Source organism: Bicyclus anynana, chromosome 24 (genome assembly GCF_947172395.1).
Source record: "Bicyclus anynana chromosome 24, ilBicAnyn1.1, whole genome shotgun sequence".
NCBI classification, from domain to species: Eukaryota; Metazoa; Arthropoda; class Insecta; order Lepidoptera; family Nymphalidae; genus Bicyclus; species Bicyclus anynana.
In genome coordinates this window covers 5,655,391-5,673,848 of record NC_069106.1, presented here as the reverse complement: position 1 = coordinate 5,673,848, position 18,458 = coordinate 5,655,391, and the positions used below count along the sequence as shown (strand labels likewise).

Sequence of the window (18,458 nt, the reverse complement as noted above, 5' to 3'; positions counted from 1 at the left end):
TTGATTACCATAATAATTGTAGACTGTCATACAAGGGGCTATTAAACTACCATACGAGGCATTTTTAGGGCACAAGCCGTATGGCGAATGCCGCCAAATAACGCTACTTTTCACTACGATTGCGAGATAATAAAATAATTCATTACAGTATTCAATGTTAAAATTCTTTTTGCAGACACAGCTCGCAACTCAATAAAAATCAAATAAAAAAATTACGCATTCCACAGACAAGAACTCTGCATTTCGTTCCAGTGTTTTTGAGCAAGAGTAGTGAAAAGATTATTTTGAGTCAACCTTAATTGTAATCCAGTTAGTATATACAATTTTAGAAATGCTAATTAACCTTGAAAATTTAAACTTAAAAAGCATAACTTCAAATTCTCGACCAAGATTTCCTATGTGCATTTTTCTTTCTTTCCTATGTCGATATTGGGATAAACCCAATATTCTTACGGAATCTACGTAGCTAAAACCAGTAGGTACAGCTAGTGTAGGGTACAATTTACAATCTAGTTGATGTACATTAGCAACATATTATGTAGTTTTCCTCAAAGATACAGACAGCTATTACATAAAGCGCATGGATTTATGCTAATAAAGCCATTTTATTTCGTAATTGACATTGCGACCTACAATATTCGGAACATACTGGCCGTATTCAAGATGCAAATTAGACGCTTATAGTTCAACGACGCATAACTTGTTTCATTCGGTATTATGACCAAAAATATTACAATATTATGTATATTTCCCATGCGTTTTTATGTATCGATGTTAAGTAGGTATGTTTATGAGTGTTACTCTACTTTTCGTACATCGACATGGTATTGCGTATAAGGATAATGTATTGTGCATTATTAAACCTCGTCGTCATCAATCCATATTCGGCTCACTGCTGAGCTCGAGTCTCCTCTCAGAATGAAAGAGTTAAGGCCAATAGTCCACCACGCTGGCCCAATGTGGATTGGCAACACCACACACGCAGATAATTAAAATAATTCTCGGTTATGCAGGTTTCCTCACGATGTTTTCCTTCACCGGTTGAGACACGTGATATTTAATTTTTTTAAATGCACATAACTGAAAAGTTGGAGGTGCATGCCCCGGACCGGATTCGAACCTACACCCTCCGAAATCGGAGGCAGAGGTCATATCCACTAAGCTATCACGGCTATATATTATTAAACCTATTTGTATTAAACTATTTAATTTAATACAGCGAAAGACTCAGACCGTCTACAATTTGGATATGTACAAAGATTTATAATAGAGATCACTAGCGCGTCAAACTGAGGCGATCAAAAGCGGCTAATTGTCTTAATTTCATTGAGTCGCATAGTAAACAATGAAAGTTATTTAAATAAGTAATACCTAAATATTGTATACAATGGCGAGTGGTGTGTGTTCAGGAACTGTAAAAACTGTATACACGCATACATAAATATATACTTAATAGTATTACGCACGAAACGTGGAGTAGCTAAATACGGATCCCATTTTGCGATGATTTTATAGATACGTAACATCTCTACAGTATAAAATGTGTTACGGATCCATTGCATGAGCACACACAGGCTAGTTCATGATCCTTTATATTTAAAAAAACACTATCATACGGAACACTAATAAGTAATACATACTTAACTCATAAACTTCATCAAGGCCAGGGGATATTAGCTAAATTCGGATCATTTTTGCGGTGATTTTGTAGACACGTAACATAACTATACTATAAAATATCGTTATATATGTCACGGATCCGTAACATGAGGAGACACGAATAGAATAGTTCATCATCGTTTATATTTTAATAAATCCAAATTATTATGAGTCAGGACAGTTCAAAATTCAAATACATACATCTGAAAATTGGACATCGAAGAAAATCGATTTACAAATCGAATTTGAAATCAAATATAGGCTACTCGGGGACGCGAAACTAACATTCCGAACTAAATTAAATCGATTCCGAGACACCCCTTCTCAACCCGCGCGAATAATAATTAAACCGGAGCCAGCGCGATTAAACTAATAAATTAAACTTTCGTCATAGCGAAGCAAAATTATTATTATTATTACTTGCCGCCGAGGAAAGTTTCGGGCGAAACGGGAAAGTAATTCCAGAGCAGTTTTACAAAATTTCACCAACTTTCCCCGGGGTAGACGGAAACAGATTTGAGAGGGGGGGGACAAACAAAGGGATGGGGCGTGGAGGCGGACCCTTCGGGCAAGTTTTGATGGAAGGCAAATAGGATTAGCGCGAGAAAAGAATAAGTTCACAGGGTCCAATAGACCGGCCGGCGTCGGCAAGGGTTTCGGAAGGACTTCCAAAGCGAATTAGAGAACTTTCTTGGGGTGTTAAAGCTTTTAAGTATCAGATTGTTTATACTGTGACTTTGATAAAGCTGCAAAGGCAACATTGACTCATTTGATTACGGATTCTATATTATTCGTAGCCTGTAATCAAGGCAAAATGTATCGTGAGAAAAGTTGATTATGATAGGAAATGTAGAAAGAAAAATGTCATATGATAGATTTTTAATGGTTATAGTCACTTCACATAACAATAACTTTAAATAGTTTAAAAAACTAAAAAACACGCATTTAGCACGCACGCACGCACGGGGTACTGAATGTCTTTAAAGCCTCGAAAACGGAACTCAAAAGAATAGAATTCATCGACCTTGTCTATTATAAAGAGGTGTAAAGTTTGTAATTTGTGTAAGGTTATGTTTTGATCTACTAAAGCGATTTACCACTACAAAGTCACGTTATTTTTTGTGTCACAGGCTATATTTTCCCCGTATCCTCACGGAAACTAAGCGGGTCAAACCGCGGAGGGTCGCTAGTTTTTAATGCAATAACCGGATAACTTCTGTGTTGTAGTGAGAGTGAAACTTAAAGACACGAAAACGGAACTCAACAGAATATAATTATCTCCTTGTCTATACTATTCTATACAAATTTTATTACAAAGAATAGGGGGATTGTGGCATTGTAGGGGTAATCTCTGGATCTACTAAACGGATTTATATTTTTTTTCCACTAGAAAGCCACGTTATTTATATGGCCACGTCATAGGCTATATTTTATTCATGTATTCTCAAGGAAACGGTAAAAACTTTGAAACAATAACTGTGCTGTAGTGTATAAAAGCCTGAAAGTGAAACTTTCATTACCCAGCCATATTTTATTATGGTAATTTTTGTCGTAAACATAACTATCGTAATATAAACATTTCACAATAATTACTTGACATTTTTTTTTGTTTTTATACACACCTTCACAGTAGACGATGGTTTGTATATAACTAAACATAATGGATATAGTAGTAAAAAGTTCAAAAGCTAAACTGCAAGGCAACCAATGATAGGAACGTTAGACGGGTCAAGGTGGGATGAAAATGGCTCTGCAGTTGTTTCTTTAATGTGTCGACTGTTGAGTGGTTGAAGTAAACACAATATGATATCAAAGGCATAGTATGCGGCAACTATGCCATTGATATCGTATTGTGTTTATTACGTAATACTTATGTATATGTCACTATAAAATTGTAAATATGTACCTTTAGTTTGTAATCTATCTCGCGAGATTGTAAACTGTCGAGAGATTGTGAACATACCTACTGCTTACAATTTAACGTGTTATTTATTATTCGGTAGATTTATATTTTTAAACACGTTGACAAATTAAAAGATACCTAACCTAACCCAACCATTGGTTTCCGACCCACTCAAGTTCCGGTTCTTAGCAGTGTGTATGAAGTTCACAATCTATCGACAGTTTACAATCTCACAAGATACATTATAAAACAATAAACTGTGACATATTAGTAGATAATACAGTGACGTAGTACGACGTACACTGCCTATCCCTAGAATTAAATACGAACTTATATTGAAGAGTGAGTTATAATGTAAATAAATAAATAAATATACTTAAACAATGCACATCACTACCCATCTAGCCCCAAAGTAAGCATACAGAGTAGCTTGTGTTATGGGTGCTAAGGTTGTTGATATTATGATATGCATATACATTTATATACTACATATAAATACTTATATAATGTAAATGTACACGCAGACACTGGAAAAAACCCATGTTCATCACACGAATATTTTCCAGTTTTGGGAATCGAACCCACGGCCGTGGGTGCAGAAAGCAGGGTCACTACCCACTGCGCCACGCGGCCGTCAAAGTCAAAAGTCAAAGAGTTATCCATTTTCTATACCTAATACGAATGTACGCATAGTGCATACCCTAATTAATAACTTTGTACAAGCTACTGTTGATTAGCAGTCACAATCGAACCACACCTTCGTCGAAAATAATACAGAACCCTAACAAAAGTACCTACCAAATGTAAAAAACTTTGCATGACCACAATCACTCAAACATCGCATTAATAAAGGGTTAATACCTAAAACAGTCGGAATAGGCACGCAGCCAGTTTAACTGAACCGCAAAATAATGAAACAATTATATTAATGTAAGTGTTGAATATATTAGAATTGTAATTAGCATTTTCATAGGAACTACTAATTCTAAAGGTTACTAATTACGCATAATATTTAAATTGCTTGTAATAGTTGAATAATTTATATGGCGACAAACAGGATGTAAAGGAGGTATTATTGTATTTAATTATAACTATTGTTTTTTAATACTGTTCCACATGACGATAATCTGGTTGAAGCCGAAAAGGAAAAAGTATCATAAATGGACCTCGCTCACGAGATTACCGCCATGTGGAATCAACCCAACACAGAGAGGTCGTGGTTCGATCCCCGTATGGACTTATGTCATACCTATCCTCCAACATCCTTTTCAGACTTTCCATCCTTTAACACAGCCTTTTCAGACTAATTATACCGTTACATTACCGAGGGGTGGTGGTTCGAAAGCCGCCCCGTTGGTCTATTGTAGCACCCACTCCTAATATTACAGTATTTCCCGAATAGTTGGGAGGGGAATGGGAATATTGGTCATACTAGTATTCAAAACATATGTCAAATATCACTTCTGTAATACTTGTGTAGCTTCAGAGACAACTGAAAATGCAATAACATGGTACCAGGATCTCATGATGGAGTTTACGAGTAAAATTGACTGAACACTCTAATGCTAGTTAGAGGATTTAAAGAAAATTTGTTTTTAAATACACTTATGAATATTATAACTTATTTTCTAAAAGAAGCATTTTTATAATTTTTAATTTAATATATAGGTAGCTTCAGAGTGAGACTACAATTAACAAAGATTTTATACTACTAGATATGTTACGTAAAAAATCACAAAAAAGCCACCACTGAGCGCACACATGCACAATTTTTTGTTCCTGAGCACACAACTGTACTTTGTAGAATAGACAATATTTATGTATTATTTGATTAAATAACTTTCGTCGTTTACAATGCGACTAAATTAAATACTCACTTAAGTCACTTTTGTTTGCCTCAGTTTTGACGTGCTAGTATCTAGTACTATAAAACTAAATGCAAGTCATGGTCCTCACCTTGACTGCAGGGGTCCATTGGCGATTGGACCCCGCATACTATCCATACGCGCTCTCTTTGGCAGCATCTTGCGTTTGTCCATTTAAAGCGGCAGAGCCGCTTTAACCACCGCTCCGCAGCGCGTCACCTGGAAACAACAACATAACACGTTAAATATACCTAAGAAACACACCGAACATAGTAAAATCACCAACGGGCCTATCATCATCATCATCATCATCATCATCATGTCAGCCGATGGACATCCACTGCAGGACATAGGCCTTTTGTAGGCATTTCCAAACATCACGATACGGAGGATACGGAGGATACATTCCAGCACCTTGGGACCCCAACGGCGACTCTTAGAACTGTGTGAAGACATGAAGCACCATTAATCTCAAGTTCCGACTCTCTGAATACGTAATCGAAAATTCTTAACATCTCTAATACCTATTAAAGCCATCTCGATGCTCGATGTGCACTGTTTACCAACAAACTAATGTAAATACTTTAATACTAAGAGTACGTAGTTAAAATAACTAAATAATTAAAAAAATAAACAGTTAACATTTAGCTCACTCTACGATTTCGTTTATAAAGTATAATTACCATGCGTCTATTTGATTACCCAGCAAATATTATAACTTTTTATTTTCTCGACCCAGATATCTATGTAGGTTGCGTACCCATTAACCACTTTTAATTTTAAAATACAAAACGCATAATATTAGGAATTTAAATTCTGCTTATTTATGCATACGATTATAAACAAGTTGTGAATGAGTCACAAGCGAGTAGGTTGGGAACACGGCTGTATTATTTCAGAAATAAAATTATACAAAATAATAGCTAGTGATGCAATCACAACGATTAAACGTAATCGACGATTAACGGAATTTCGCGATTAATCGTCATATTGATTACAATAATTTGCCATTATCTAGCGATTTTATGATACGATATTTATTTTGAAAGCAATTTAAATAAATAATTGCTAATGTCACAATATTTATTAGTGTACAATAGTATGTTATAAATATAATCCTTTCTTTAGAAAATATTGTTTTGGTGTTTTAAAATGCGAAAGCAACTACGTAATAACTAAAGTATAACTTTTCATTACTAATAGGTATATTAAGTATACTTTGAAGTAGAGCATAATGCTAGCCACTCACCATCAAATAAGCCCACATGCCTGCAGCGCTAACAGCTTGACATCGGCATGATGTCATGCACATCGCGACCAACACACGATCAGTTATGGCAGGCATGTAGGCTTATCGCATGGTAGGGGGTTAGCATAAGGAATAAAACGTCGTTGGTTCCATGGTTAACCTACATAGTTAGGCTCCGTCTCTGAAGGTCCTGGGATCCTTTAGTTGGGTGCATTTTAAGAAAAATCACGTGTCTCAAACGGTGGACAACATCGTGAAGAAACCTGCATATTAGATTTTTTTTTAATTCTCTGCGTGTGTGAAGTCTGCCAATCCACATTGGGCCAGCGTGGTGGACTAAAGCCTAATCCCTCTCATTCTGAGAAGAGACTCGAGCTCAGCAGTGAGCCGAATATGGGCTGATAACGGGGAATGCTGCATCTCGGAGAGCACGTTCCGGCGTCAATCCAAATCATTATCCTTAACAGTTGCTAATACTGATCGTTAAATTAAACTTTAATTACGCTCTAAATTCCCCTCCCTTAAAACAGATAAAACTGGCCCTGTATTATTGTATATTTGTATAATGATAAGAAGCGTTAGAGAACTTCAGTTTTAACAATACAGTTTTATCTAATCGAAATGTCCACTAAAATCATTACAAAAATCTGTATAGTTAAAACTATAAATACTTACGATATTAAAAACGACAGAATATAAAACGTAAAAACAAAAACGCATCAAGTAGGTACAGAAATGAGAAAGTTCATGAAGCGACTTCCAAAAAAATAGATTTATTAGACAATTTTACGCGAATCGTTCTAACATCAGGTGAGATCGCAGTCAATTTAACGTGTCACTTTATAAAAAGAAAAAGAAAAAAACTAGGCCACGGAGATTGAAGTAAAAGAAACGCCAGTCTAAAGAAGTAGGTATAGAGCCCCTTGTAAAGATGTTAAGTCAGCTTCAATACTTGACCGTGGGCTAGGTCGCACGCCGGAGATAGAGGTCGTAAAACCGTGCGATTGTATAAAATCTTGGAAAACCTCCAAATCGGACAATAGTTGCATAAGAAATGATACGGAAACTGGGGTACACACGTTATTGAATACGAATAGGATTTTGAAGCATTATTTAAATCTCAAATCGTCCTAAAACTAGAGCCTCTGTTAGCCAGACAGATTTTAACCGACTTCAAAAAGGTGGAGATTCTCAATTTGATCGGTATTTTTTTTTTATAAAATCTGAATGCTCGTCAGCCCTTGTTCCGAAGATATTACCCGCGCGCATTAACTTGACACCTGACTACCAAACACATCGATAGGATACCCACATTAGGAGGCAGAAGGTTTTAGGGTGAAGAGGCCGAACCGCGGGAAGTCATGGGTTCGAACCCCGCCTGAAGTACTGTCGTACTCACTCTACAACATATTTAAAGAAAAGATTATGATCATTTTTTTTTAAATTGACTAAAGTCATTGTTCAAAAAACCAAAGGGGGAGATAAACTCATTTCAGGCTAAACCGTGGGGGCACTTGCTAGTTTATTCATACATGATTTATATTATTTTCAATAATCTTACACATTTTATATATTTTGGACGTAAAATTTATTGAAGTAGTTCATTCTACGTCAGGGCAATCAATTATTATCAAGATTATACGGTAATGAAATCGTATGTAAACATGAAAATGTACTCTAGGTATAAAGTATACCTAGAGTACATTTTCATGGATGCTATTTTATTAAGTTGCTCAAAGAATAATAATCGTTATGAGAATACTTTAAAAATTGTAATTATGATATTTTTAAACGCGTAAAAGCACAACAGTTTTACTGCTGAATTTCTTTAGAGTTTTCGAAACTGCTTGATACTAAAAAGCTACTTGAAATCATAAGATTTTAAGAATTTTGAAGTAAATCTATACCAATATTATAAAGCTGAAGAGTTTGTTTGTTTGAACGAGCTAATCTCAGAAACTACTGGTCCGATTTAAAAAATTCTTTCAGGGTTAGATAGCCCATTTATCGAGAAAAGCTATAGACTGTATTTTATCCCGGTATTCCTACGGGAACGTGAACCACGCGGGTGTAGCCGCGCGGCGTCTACTAGTTTTGGTATAATACATAAGGGTTGCTACTCACAATGTCAATGTCATTAGGGTTGGCGTTGGAAAATCGCTCTCGGCCGCGCTGCGCTCATTTTACCTAGAGCAAAAACACAACTGTTTAGTTACTGAGCCAATAATAAGTACTAATATAATTATCAGCATTAATTACAACAAGCTTATTTTTTAATAACCTACTATGAGAGGGGATTTTGGACCTTGGCCCGGGAAGGTAATTGTTATGAAAATTTTCGTTAACGGTCCATGAATACAACATTTTAATCTTGTTCCTCTCCTTTTACTCTGAAAGAGTGGATATGACAATAGTACAGAGGGCGGGGATCCAACACATGACCTGACTTGCACTTATACTATGTAGATATTGAGGCAATTACTATCAGATGATAATTATAATGGTAATCAATGAGACCGGAGATATTTCACGGTGGGTCAATGTGTTAACCATCATTACTTTCGGAGCTACAGAGTGCCGCGGATAGCCCTATACAAAAATGGCAGGAATTAATGACGTCATCGATAATAGTGATCTTTACATTTGTTTGGGCGTTCAAACAAAATTACAAATATCTTTGTTATTTGTTATGTTAATGTTATGAAAAATGTCAATTTGCATGTAAGGAAGCTAAAAATGAAATTTCTAAAGTTACGATAACATATTTTTAATTGATTTTGAAATTATGTAATCTTATATTTATTTCACAAAACTCCGACAATCTTTGTTTTTTATGTATGTTTATATCTTTGTTTTTATCTATGTTTTTATTTTATGCACGGTGAATTCCGTATTATGGAATGCTAAGATATTCGTCTCATTAATTAGTAAATATGGACCTTATATACTCGAATGTCTCATAAAAATCAATATATTCAGACCTAGACATCATCCCCATTGTTGTTGTTGTACTTAAATTATTCGATCTCAATCCGTACTTCCATAATACACTAATATTATATATAAGAAAGTAAGTCTGTCTGTTACCTTTTCACGACTACGCCTCTAAACCGAAGAAGACAAATTTTCGGTTACTTTTAGCCCGAAAAAAATCACGGTTTCTGCGGGATATGCGTTTTTCACCAAACGGAATCGCGGGCGTCAGCTAGTTATATATCTATATAATAGACGCAACTTTATCCTCCTGGCAAGTGTATCGAGGGCAGTAGTTATACAACCGAAGGTCCGTATCTGTCACAATTAATTACAATTGCTACTTGACGCTTCTCAGAATCAATAAACGATTACGTAGCCGCTATCCGCAATTGAACGTGTCACTTGCATGACCTTGCATTGAATTAATTAATTACAAGTTTCCCACGTTACTTTCAGCTAAGATATCTAATTAACTATTTATGTATCAATCAATCAAGCGTGTCACAACTGCAAAATTGGTTTACAAACAGATGTATTATCTAATTTATCTATCCTCGTGCATAGGGTTCATGATGACACATAATAATTATTACAACAAAGTAACACAATTATTACACAAAGTAACGCAAAACTGAATGTCTGTAACGCGGATGTTTATTCTTAACTGCGCAGTGTTAACTTTACAGTATTATCTAATCGAAATTTTAATCAAAATAATTAGAAAAAAAATGTATAGTTATAAAAACTGTTTAACAAAAAAAATCGAGAGACTTCATAACACAAAAATACACTAAAAAGCGAAAAGTTACATCGTATGTGCCACCTTCTGATCACTTTGTAGGCGGTGCCAAGCCAGTGGCATATAAATTAAAGCCGTTTTTAAAACGTGGGGAAAGATCTGTCTAAAAATCCTAAAACTTCATGGTTTAAACTGCTTGAGTTGATACATCAGTGTTGGCAGCAGTGACTGTTTTTTGTTAAAAAGATTTTATTTTTCCAATATTGATGAAAATTAAATGGGACCAATCTGGAAGAAAACATACGCATCGAATTGAAAACCTCCTTTTTTTAATAGAAATTACACACGTAGGACTTAACTGAACAGTCACGTCTGTAGCACGTGTCTATAGCGTTTTTCAGATAGCATGGGTACGGTAACAGTTCGTTTCGATAATAGTACGTATTATGAACGCCATAAGGCAAATGTCGCTGTCGACTTGGTCGCTAACTATGGGCCTCATAAGAAGGCTCAGAGTCACACAGCGGGCGATGGAACGAGCTATGTTATGAGTATCTCTGCGTGATCGAATCAGAAATGAGGAGATCCGCAAAAGAACCAAAGTCACCCACATAGCTCAACGAGTTGCGAAGCTGAAGTGGCAATGGACGGGGCACATAGTCCCAAAGTGCTGGAATGGCGACCACGCACTAGTGTAAGCGCAGTGTTGGTTGAAGGCAAAAGTCACCGTACCTGAGTATTATGTTACCCTCCTTCTGACGCAGTCGGGTAAAAAGTACCCTGATTCATAAACATATGGCCCACTACATACAAATATATGTTATAATTCCGACGACTGTACTACGAGCATATCGTTTGAATTAATGACCCTGTTTCACAGCTGTATCTCTAGATGACCTTGCACTGAATAGTGACGACTTGATTACACCATTCTCACGTTACTATTGCGTGATTTATTTTTAATTAATGTTGTTTTGAAGTTACGTTTGTTACGGTATGCGGGTTTAGGTTTTATAATACATTTTATACAGCCTTTTTGTATGGGATGCGATCAATCGCACAATCTACGTGTATGTATATCTTTTTCTGATTGTGTAACTGCCGAAAGCTACTTAATGGGATCTCAGCGGCGTCACTGAGGGTTTTGAGCGAGCATCGCCTGATGGCATCTCCTTTGAGACTCGGATCTCGACTTAGAGGGCCAATCTGGAAGGGTGTTTTGGTCGCCCCGACTTCTTCATCAGTCATTAATAAGTAGTAGTATATTACAGCAGAAACGCCTTTCTGTATGTAAACAAAACGCACGTCAGCACAGAACAAACGTTATTATAACATTGTTATATTAAGAAGAGTGATACGAAGATATGTGACAAAGAAACCAGTTTAACGAGAAACTCAAGCCGAGCCAACCACTAACCACAGACAGACGATAAACTATACACATGATCTGCTTTCGCACTATTATTTAACGACCTTCACCCATCTTTTTTTTTTAATTCTTTACAAGTTAACCTTTGACTGCAATCTCACCTGATAGTAAGTGATGATGCAATCTAAGATGGAAGCGGACTAAGAATGAAAATCTAGAATCAATTGTCCCTTTCGGTTTCTACACAATATCGTACTTCCGGTACGCTAAATCGCTTGGCGGTACGTGTTTGCCAGACCTGGACCAATTAAGAAAACCTCAATCGGTCCAGCCGGGGATCGAATCCAGGACCTCCGTCTTGTAAATCCACCGCGCTTTCCACTGCGCCACGGATGCCGTCAAAAAATTAAAATTATTTAAATTAAAAGTTTAAAGAATGAAGTGTTTTATATCGAATTTAAGTAAGTTAAAAAATACATATATTGCAAGTAGGTTGCCTCAAAAACTCCTAGCCAAACTATCATGAAGTTAATAATGGTTAGTATACATTAGGTATACTCAAAGGCACAATTATTCGCCCACTCTAATATGACGCGAGTATATTGAAGTGGGCGGATAATTGTGCCTCTGAGTATAGTTAGGCCAGGATTTTTTTTAGACAACCTACTCGCAATCTACCTACTTCTACTACTAATTCAATTTCGGACTCAGACATGCCTGTCTGTAAACCTTACCACAAACCGTCTTCAAGAAGAAGACCATTTGTAACATCTAAACAACTGCTACTGTATATCTATACTAATCTATACTAATATTATAAAGCTGAAGAGTTTGTTTGATTGAACGCACTAATCTCAGGAACTACTGGTCCGATTCGAAAAATTATTTCTGTTTTAGATAGCCCATTAATCGAGGAAGGTTATAGGCTATATATTTTCCCCGTATTCCTACGGGAACGGGAACCACGCGGGTGAAACTGCGCGGCGTCAGCTTGTTTAGCTATATTCGGCTAAGGGTTCATTTACACGAGCAGCACGTTGCCGACGGCAGCTAGCAACTGCTACCGACGACTGCACTCGACTGCCGTTGAGTGCCGCCGAGACATCGGCGATTGCAGTCGACTGCCGTTGACTGCAGTCGACTGCTGCCGAGACATCGCCGACTACAGTCGACTGCAGTCGTCGGTACCAGTTGCTGCTCGTGTAAATGAACCCTAAGCCATACTTAGTTCGTGATTTATTTTAACTATAATGACTTCAACAATTTATGGCTCCTATTTAATTTCTTTTATCAAACGTAAGTATTAGACTTCGCGTGAATTTTCTTAATAAGTGGGACCAGAGAAAAAGAAAAATGTATGTGGAAGCAATTAAACTTGGACTGAGAAAAGTTCGAATCGCTTTTTACTGGCAAGGCAACATTCCACAAAGTTCAAATTGTCAATTTTGCAATAATCCTCATTTATTTATGGACTAAGAGCCTGTAATAGCCAGATGTATCTCATATTAAAAACGCTGTAAGTTTGTCAGCCATTAGTCTAAGATCCGTATTATAGACTAGCAAGTTCGTTGGTGACACTCCCATGATATGCGGTCGACAGGGGGAATGACTGCGCGGGTGTGAAATCGTGCGTGCGGGGAAGTGACATGCATCAGTCGTGAGTTTTTCATTCATCGCCACACGCGCCCCGGCCCGCGCGAACCATCGGGAGTGTTACGAACGAAGTTGACAAGAACTTGCGGACCCGGTCAAGCTTCGCTTTGACTTATGTGCACTTCTTCCCTATCCCTGCTGTACACTAACCCCTACCCCTACCCTACCCCTTAACCTACCCCAAACCTACCCCTACGCCTTGACTCTTAAATGTTTGTATGGGAAATAGAAAAGGGTTGTTTTTATGGTTTTCCGGCAATTATTGAATTTATAGAAATCGTATTATAAGTATAGATTCTAGATGGCGCTAGTAGTAGTCTATGCCACGGTAACGTTTGTTATTACAAATGGTATAAGTAAAATCTCAAATTGCTAATAAATGTATAGAATTCGACCAGTTTTATAAAATACTAGCTGACACCGAGCGGTTTCACTCGCGTGGTTCTCGTTCCCGTAGGAATACGGGGATAATATATAGCCTATAGCCTTCCTCGATAAGTGGGCTATCTAACACTGAAAGAATTTTTCAAATCGGACCAGTAGTTCCTGAGACTAGCGCGTTCAATCAAACAAACAAGCAAACAAACTCTTCAGCTTAATAATATTAGTATAGATAGATAGGATAGGAAGATTAGTGAATAGGCCAACACGTTTTCATAGGTAAGTACGTGACAATTCCAACACACATCAAGTATGCAGTGAAACACTAATAATGTCGCTCGTGCTCTCCGGATTGAAATGCGGCTGAGATTCCGCGAGAGCATCAATTCCACAAAAGTGGGTCACGTTCGTTGCTCGGCTGCACACTGCAGAGGGGGGAGCCACTTTAAGGTGCAGACTGCATTAAACGTGAGTGGCTTGAACTTGAATATTTAATACATTTTAAGCGTTAGTTACATTAGTGAAGGTCTGGCGGTATCGGGGAAAAAATGTTATCTAAACGATGAAATATCACGGTTTCTCAAACGGTGAAGGAAAACATTGTGATTAAACCTGCATAACTGGGAATTTTCTTGATTCTCTACGTGTGTGAAGTCTGCCAATCCGCATAGGGCCAGCGTGGTGGACTATTGGCCTGACCCCTCTCATTCTAAGAGGAGACTCTAGCTCAGCAGTGAGCCGTATCTGGGTTGATAACGACGAAGCGTTAGTTACATTAGAGAAGGTCTGGCGGTATCAGGGAAAAAATGTTATCTAAACATTTTAAGAAATTTAATATCACGTGTCTGAAACGGTGAAGGAAAACATCGTGAGGAAACCTGCGTAACTGAGAATTTTCTTAATTCTCTACGTGTGTGAAGTCTGCCAATCAGCATTGGGCGCTGACCCAGTGGAATATTAGCCTAACCTCGCTCACTCTGATAGGAGACTCGCGCTCAACAGTGAGCCGAATATGGGTTGTTAATGATGACTCATTAGCATCAAATTCAAAGCAGTAAATTTACTCGATATAAATAATCATAATCATTATCAGTCATTTTGCATCCAGCATCCACTGATGATAGACATGGACCTCTTTTGATCCACGCCGATAATGTTTTCAAATGGCGTTTCGCATCAAATCGATATGCCAACGCGCCACGTCATAATTCTCAGCTTATTGTACCAGCCCACACGTCTATTTACAAGACGGAGGTTCTGGGTTCCACAGATCCGCATCGTAGGTATGTATCGAACGCATCGCATCAACCGGATTTTAGTATTCATTGGTGAAGTCTGTCAATACGCATTGGGCCAGCGTGGTGGACTATTGCCCCTCTCATTCAGAGAGGAGATTCGAGCTCAGTAGTGAGCTGAATATGGATTGTTTATGATAAATAATTTTAGCCCAAAATTAATACGTTATACTTGTTATTAAGGTTAATAAAAGATATTTAAATATCTCATTACATTGACATTATCTCTCTCATTGACATTGACAGGTGTCAGAAATACAATGTCTGAGCGGCCGGACTTTTTTTTATTTTATTCTTTACAAGTTAGCCCTTGACTACAATCTCACCTTATGGTAAGTGATGATGCACTCTAAGATGGAAGCGGGCTAACTTGTTAGGAGGAGGATGAAAATCCAGACCCCTTTCGGTTTCTACATGACATCGTACCGGAACGCTAAATCGCTCTGCGGTACGTCTTTGCCGGTAGGGTGGTACCAGCCAGAACTTTAAGGCACTTGAAGGGTTAAAGTATCACGTCAGACTCACCAGCGCTGCACAGGCGATGTAGTCAGGCCGCGATCACCGATCCATCGGCGCACCTGCATCTGCGAGGTGACCTGCGCAGGCGCCACCACGGACGCGCGCACGCACACACGCACAGTCACCGCACACAGACACAGACACGCACACAGACACCACGTACCGCACTGGCACTCACACTACGGCGATGCCGTCACGTCACGCACACCTCTTCACTTTACACCTGCAACAAGGAAAATAACTCATTAGCAATTAATTGAAGTAAACAGCACACACGTGGAGGCAGGTAATTGTACTCCGTTTTCTATATATAGTAGGTAATAGTTGCTTGTATTTTTAACTGGCAATTTATCCAATTAGATGTATAAAAACTTCTTATTGTTAAATAATAATTCTTTCATAATTTTCATAACGAATAGTTGACCGAACAAGAAGATATCTGATTTGATAATTGTGTTTAAGTAACAGCTTAAATGCTAAAAATAAAGGACATTTTTTTAATAACAAAACTTAATGAATACTGTTTGCGTCAGAAATTAAAATAGCGATAGATAGTACTTTCCACCAAGAGCTTAACTACTGTTAATACCATCTAATTAGAATTAGATTATATTCAAACACGAGCGGAGAACATAGTTCAAGGAACATAATATGAACGTAAGGTCCCAAGCGGAACTGCATCAGAAAGCGCAGTGTTATTTGACCTCCCACTCACCCACATGTGGAGTGACCAAGTCAAACGTATCACCTCTGGCTACAGACGGCGGTTGTGTTTGGACTTTCCTACAAAAAGCCTACATACAAAATGGACGTCTTTTTATTCTCTACAAGTTAGCCCTTGACTACAATCTCACCTGATGGTAAGTGATGATGCAATCTAAGATGAAAACGGGCTAACTTGGTAGGAGGAGGATGAAATCCACACTCATTTCGGTTTCTACACGACATCGTACAAGAACGCCAAATTGCTTCGCGGTACGTCTTTTTCGGTAGCACAGATATGACAGGTAACTAGATTTATAAAGTGTCAATTCTTTGTATTGAAACCAGCGTACCCAGGGGCGTGGCCTAAATGGCTGTTTAATATTTAGTGAAAAATGAAATGTGTCACCCTTACTTTATGGAGTTGAATATTATTTATTCCATTTGTCACAGGACAAAACAAGACTGCTAGTACATGCGCGGACACGCTTGCGTTGTTCCGCAAACCCGAGTGTACGCTGCGCGTTAGCTTTTAGCGTTATCTGTTCCGTGGTCGGTAGGGTGGTAACTAGCCACGGCCCAAGCCTCCCACCAGCCAGACCTGGTCCTGGGGATCGATCTGCGCTACGGAGGCCGTCAAAACCCCTCAACCGTACAACGGCATCTGAGTATCTTCAACGTACATCCACGGTGACGATACAATTTCCGTTGTAGGTAGCAACACGCTTTCACGGCCTCGCTACTCCGATGCCCAGTGTAAACACAACGAGTCGCGGTAAATGCGGATTAATGAATAATAATCGCCGTGTACAATGTACATACATCTTTTATGGGCCGCTGGAGCGGACTGCATTCAAATGAGATAGATAAAAGCGTTATAAAATCGTAAAAAAAGAAAACATAACAAACGAAACCAAAATGTGTGAGGTTTTGGTTATTTATTAGACTGTGAATAAAATTATTTTTCTATTTCCAAGAAATTTTACTGTGAAAACTCAAGTACATGCTGCTAAATTGCCTTGATTTGTGACAGTGTGGAAGATACTAGAATATTCATGAGAGACAGCAATTTCCTTTCTTCATAATAAACTACACTCCTTTGGGTTTTATAAATTCTAGAATTTATTATACATTTTTCATTTTAAATGTAACAGACATAATATGAATTATAATTACGTTTTTCATGTAGGTATCATACGTTATTCAAATTATTAAAATACTACACAACGTACTGTTTTTTTTTAATTACCATAATTTATTAATTTATTTATTTCAAACTTTGTTAAAACTATTTAAAAAACATACGTACTCATTTCATAATACTTTACACGCACAGATAATAGAACACCCATCAACAACCTTTCCCATACAAAGAAAGACCAAAAAGTAAACTTCAAATGTCAAATAACTCATATAATCAAGCTGACTTTGGCGAGACTTAATTTAATGATGCCTTTCCTAGATCTAAGGAAATACAGATCTAGAATGGGCATTTTAGATCCGAGCTATGTGTATAAGAAAGGAACACACAAAAAACATTTAGTCTTCATTCTCGTACGGTTTTGATTTCGAATCGTGAACCCCCAAATTTTGTATCACGTCAACCGTAGACCCCCACCGAGTCTTCCGTACACCCGCTTGACGCTTTACATGCACAGATAATAAATAGTAAATATCCATCACCTATCTTTCCCATACAAAGTCCAAAGTAATAAAAAAAAGTAGACTTCAAATGTCAAATAACTATGTAGATATTTATATGTAAGATTTATTCCATACCACGCCTCGTACCTACATGACATATGTATACCTAGAACAAGAGACGTAACGTACAAAAGCACTCGCAAAGATTATTTTTATAGCGTTGCGAGGGCCGGCGTAATATTTTACGGTCCATAAACCGTTCGGCAGACATTGTAGCTATTATGATGCCCGAGTTAGGAACGTAGCTTGCATTGTTTTCACATACTTCCTATGTACATAAGTAAGATTTGTCTATGTCAGAATAACGTGTACTTGCTACTTCGTTTGTACAGTTCGTAAAGCTATTCTGTAATGTTGTTTTTGTAACTTCTTATATATCCATGAGATATAAGCATAGTACAGTATCTTATTTTCCTAATATTCCTTTATTTCCAAAGAATTGAT

The 18,458-nt window shown here is 37.5% G+C and overlaps 2 protein-coding genes across 7 annotated transcripts in view; one reads left to right on the top strand and one right to left on the bottom strand.

The window, feature by feature from the left end:
- Nucleotides 1-18,458, top strand: part of LOC128199462 (uncharacterized) — a 480,879-nt gene that overhangs the window by 67,992 nt on the left and 394,429 nt on the right. The gene's annotated exons all lie outside the window — the stretch shown is intronic.
- LOC112051313 (C-terminal-binding protein) overlaps nt 1-18,458 on the bottom strand; it is a 157,608-nt gene that overhangs the window by 13,214 nt on the left and 125,936 nt on the right. For 5 of the 6 annotated variants that reach the window (XM_052889089.1, XM_024089906.2, XM_024089911.2 and 2 more), the window contains 3 exons: nt 15,615-15,831; nt 8,801-8,863; nt 5,519-5,646 (listed from right to left, as the gene is read on the bottom strand). In XM_052889089.1, coding sequence (XP_052745049.1) covers nt 5,519-5,601 — 83 coding nt within the window. In that variant the 5' untranslated portion in view covers nt 5,602-5,646; nt 8,801-8,863; nt 15,615-15,831. The remainder of the gene's footprint in view (nt 1-5,518; nt 5,647-8,800; nt 8,864-15,614; nt 15,832-18,458) is intronic. The other variant, XM_024089910.2, reaches the window with a different exon arrangement.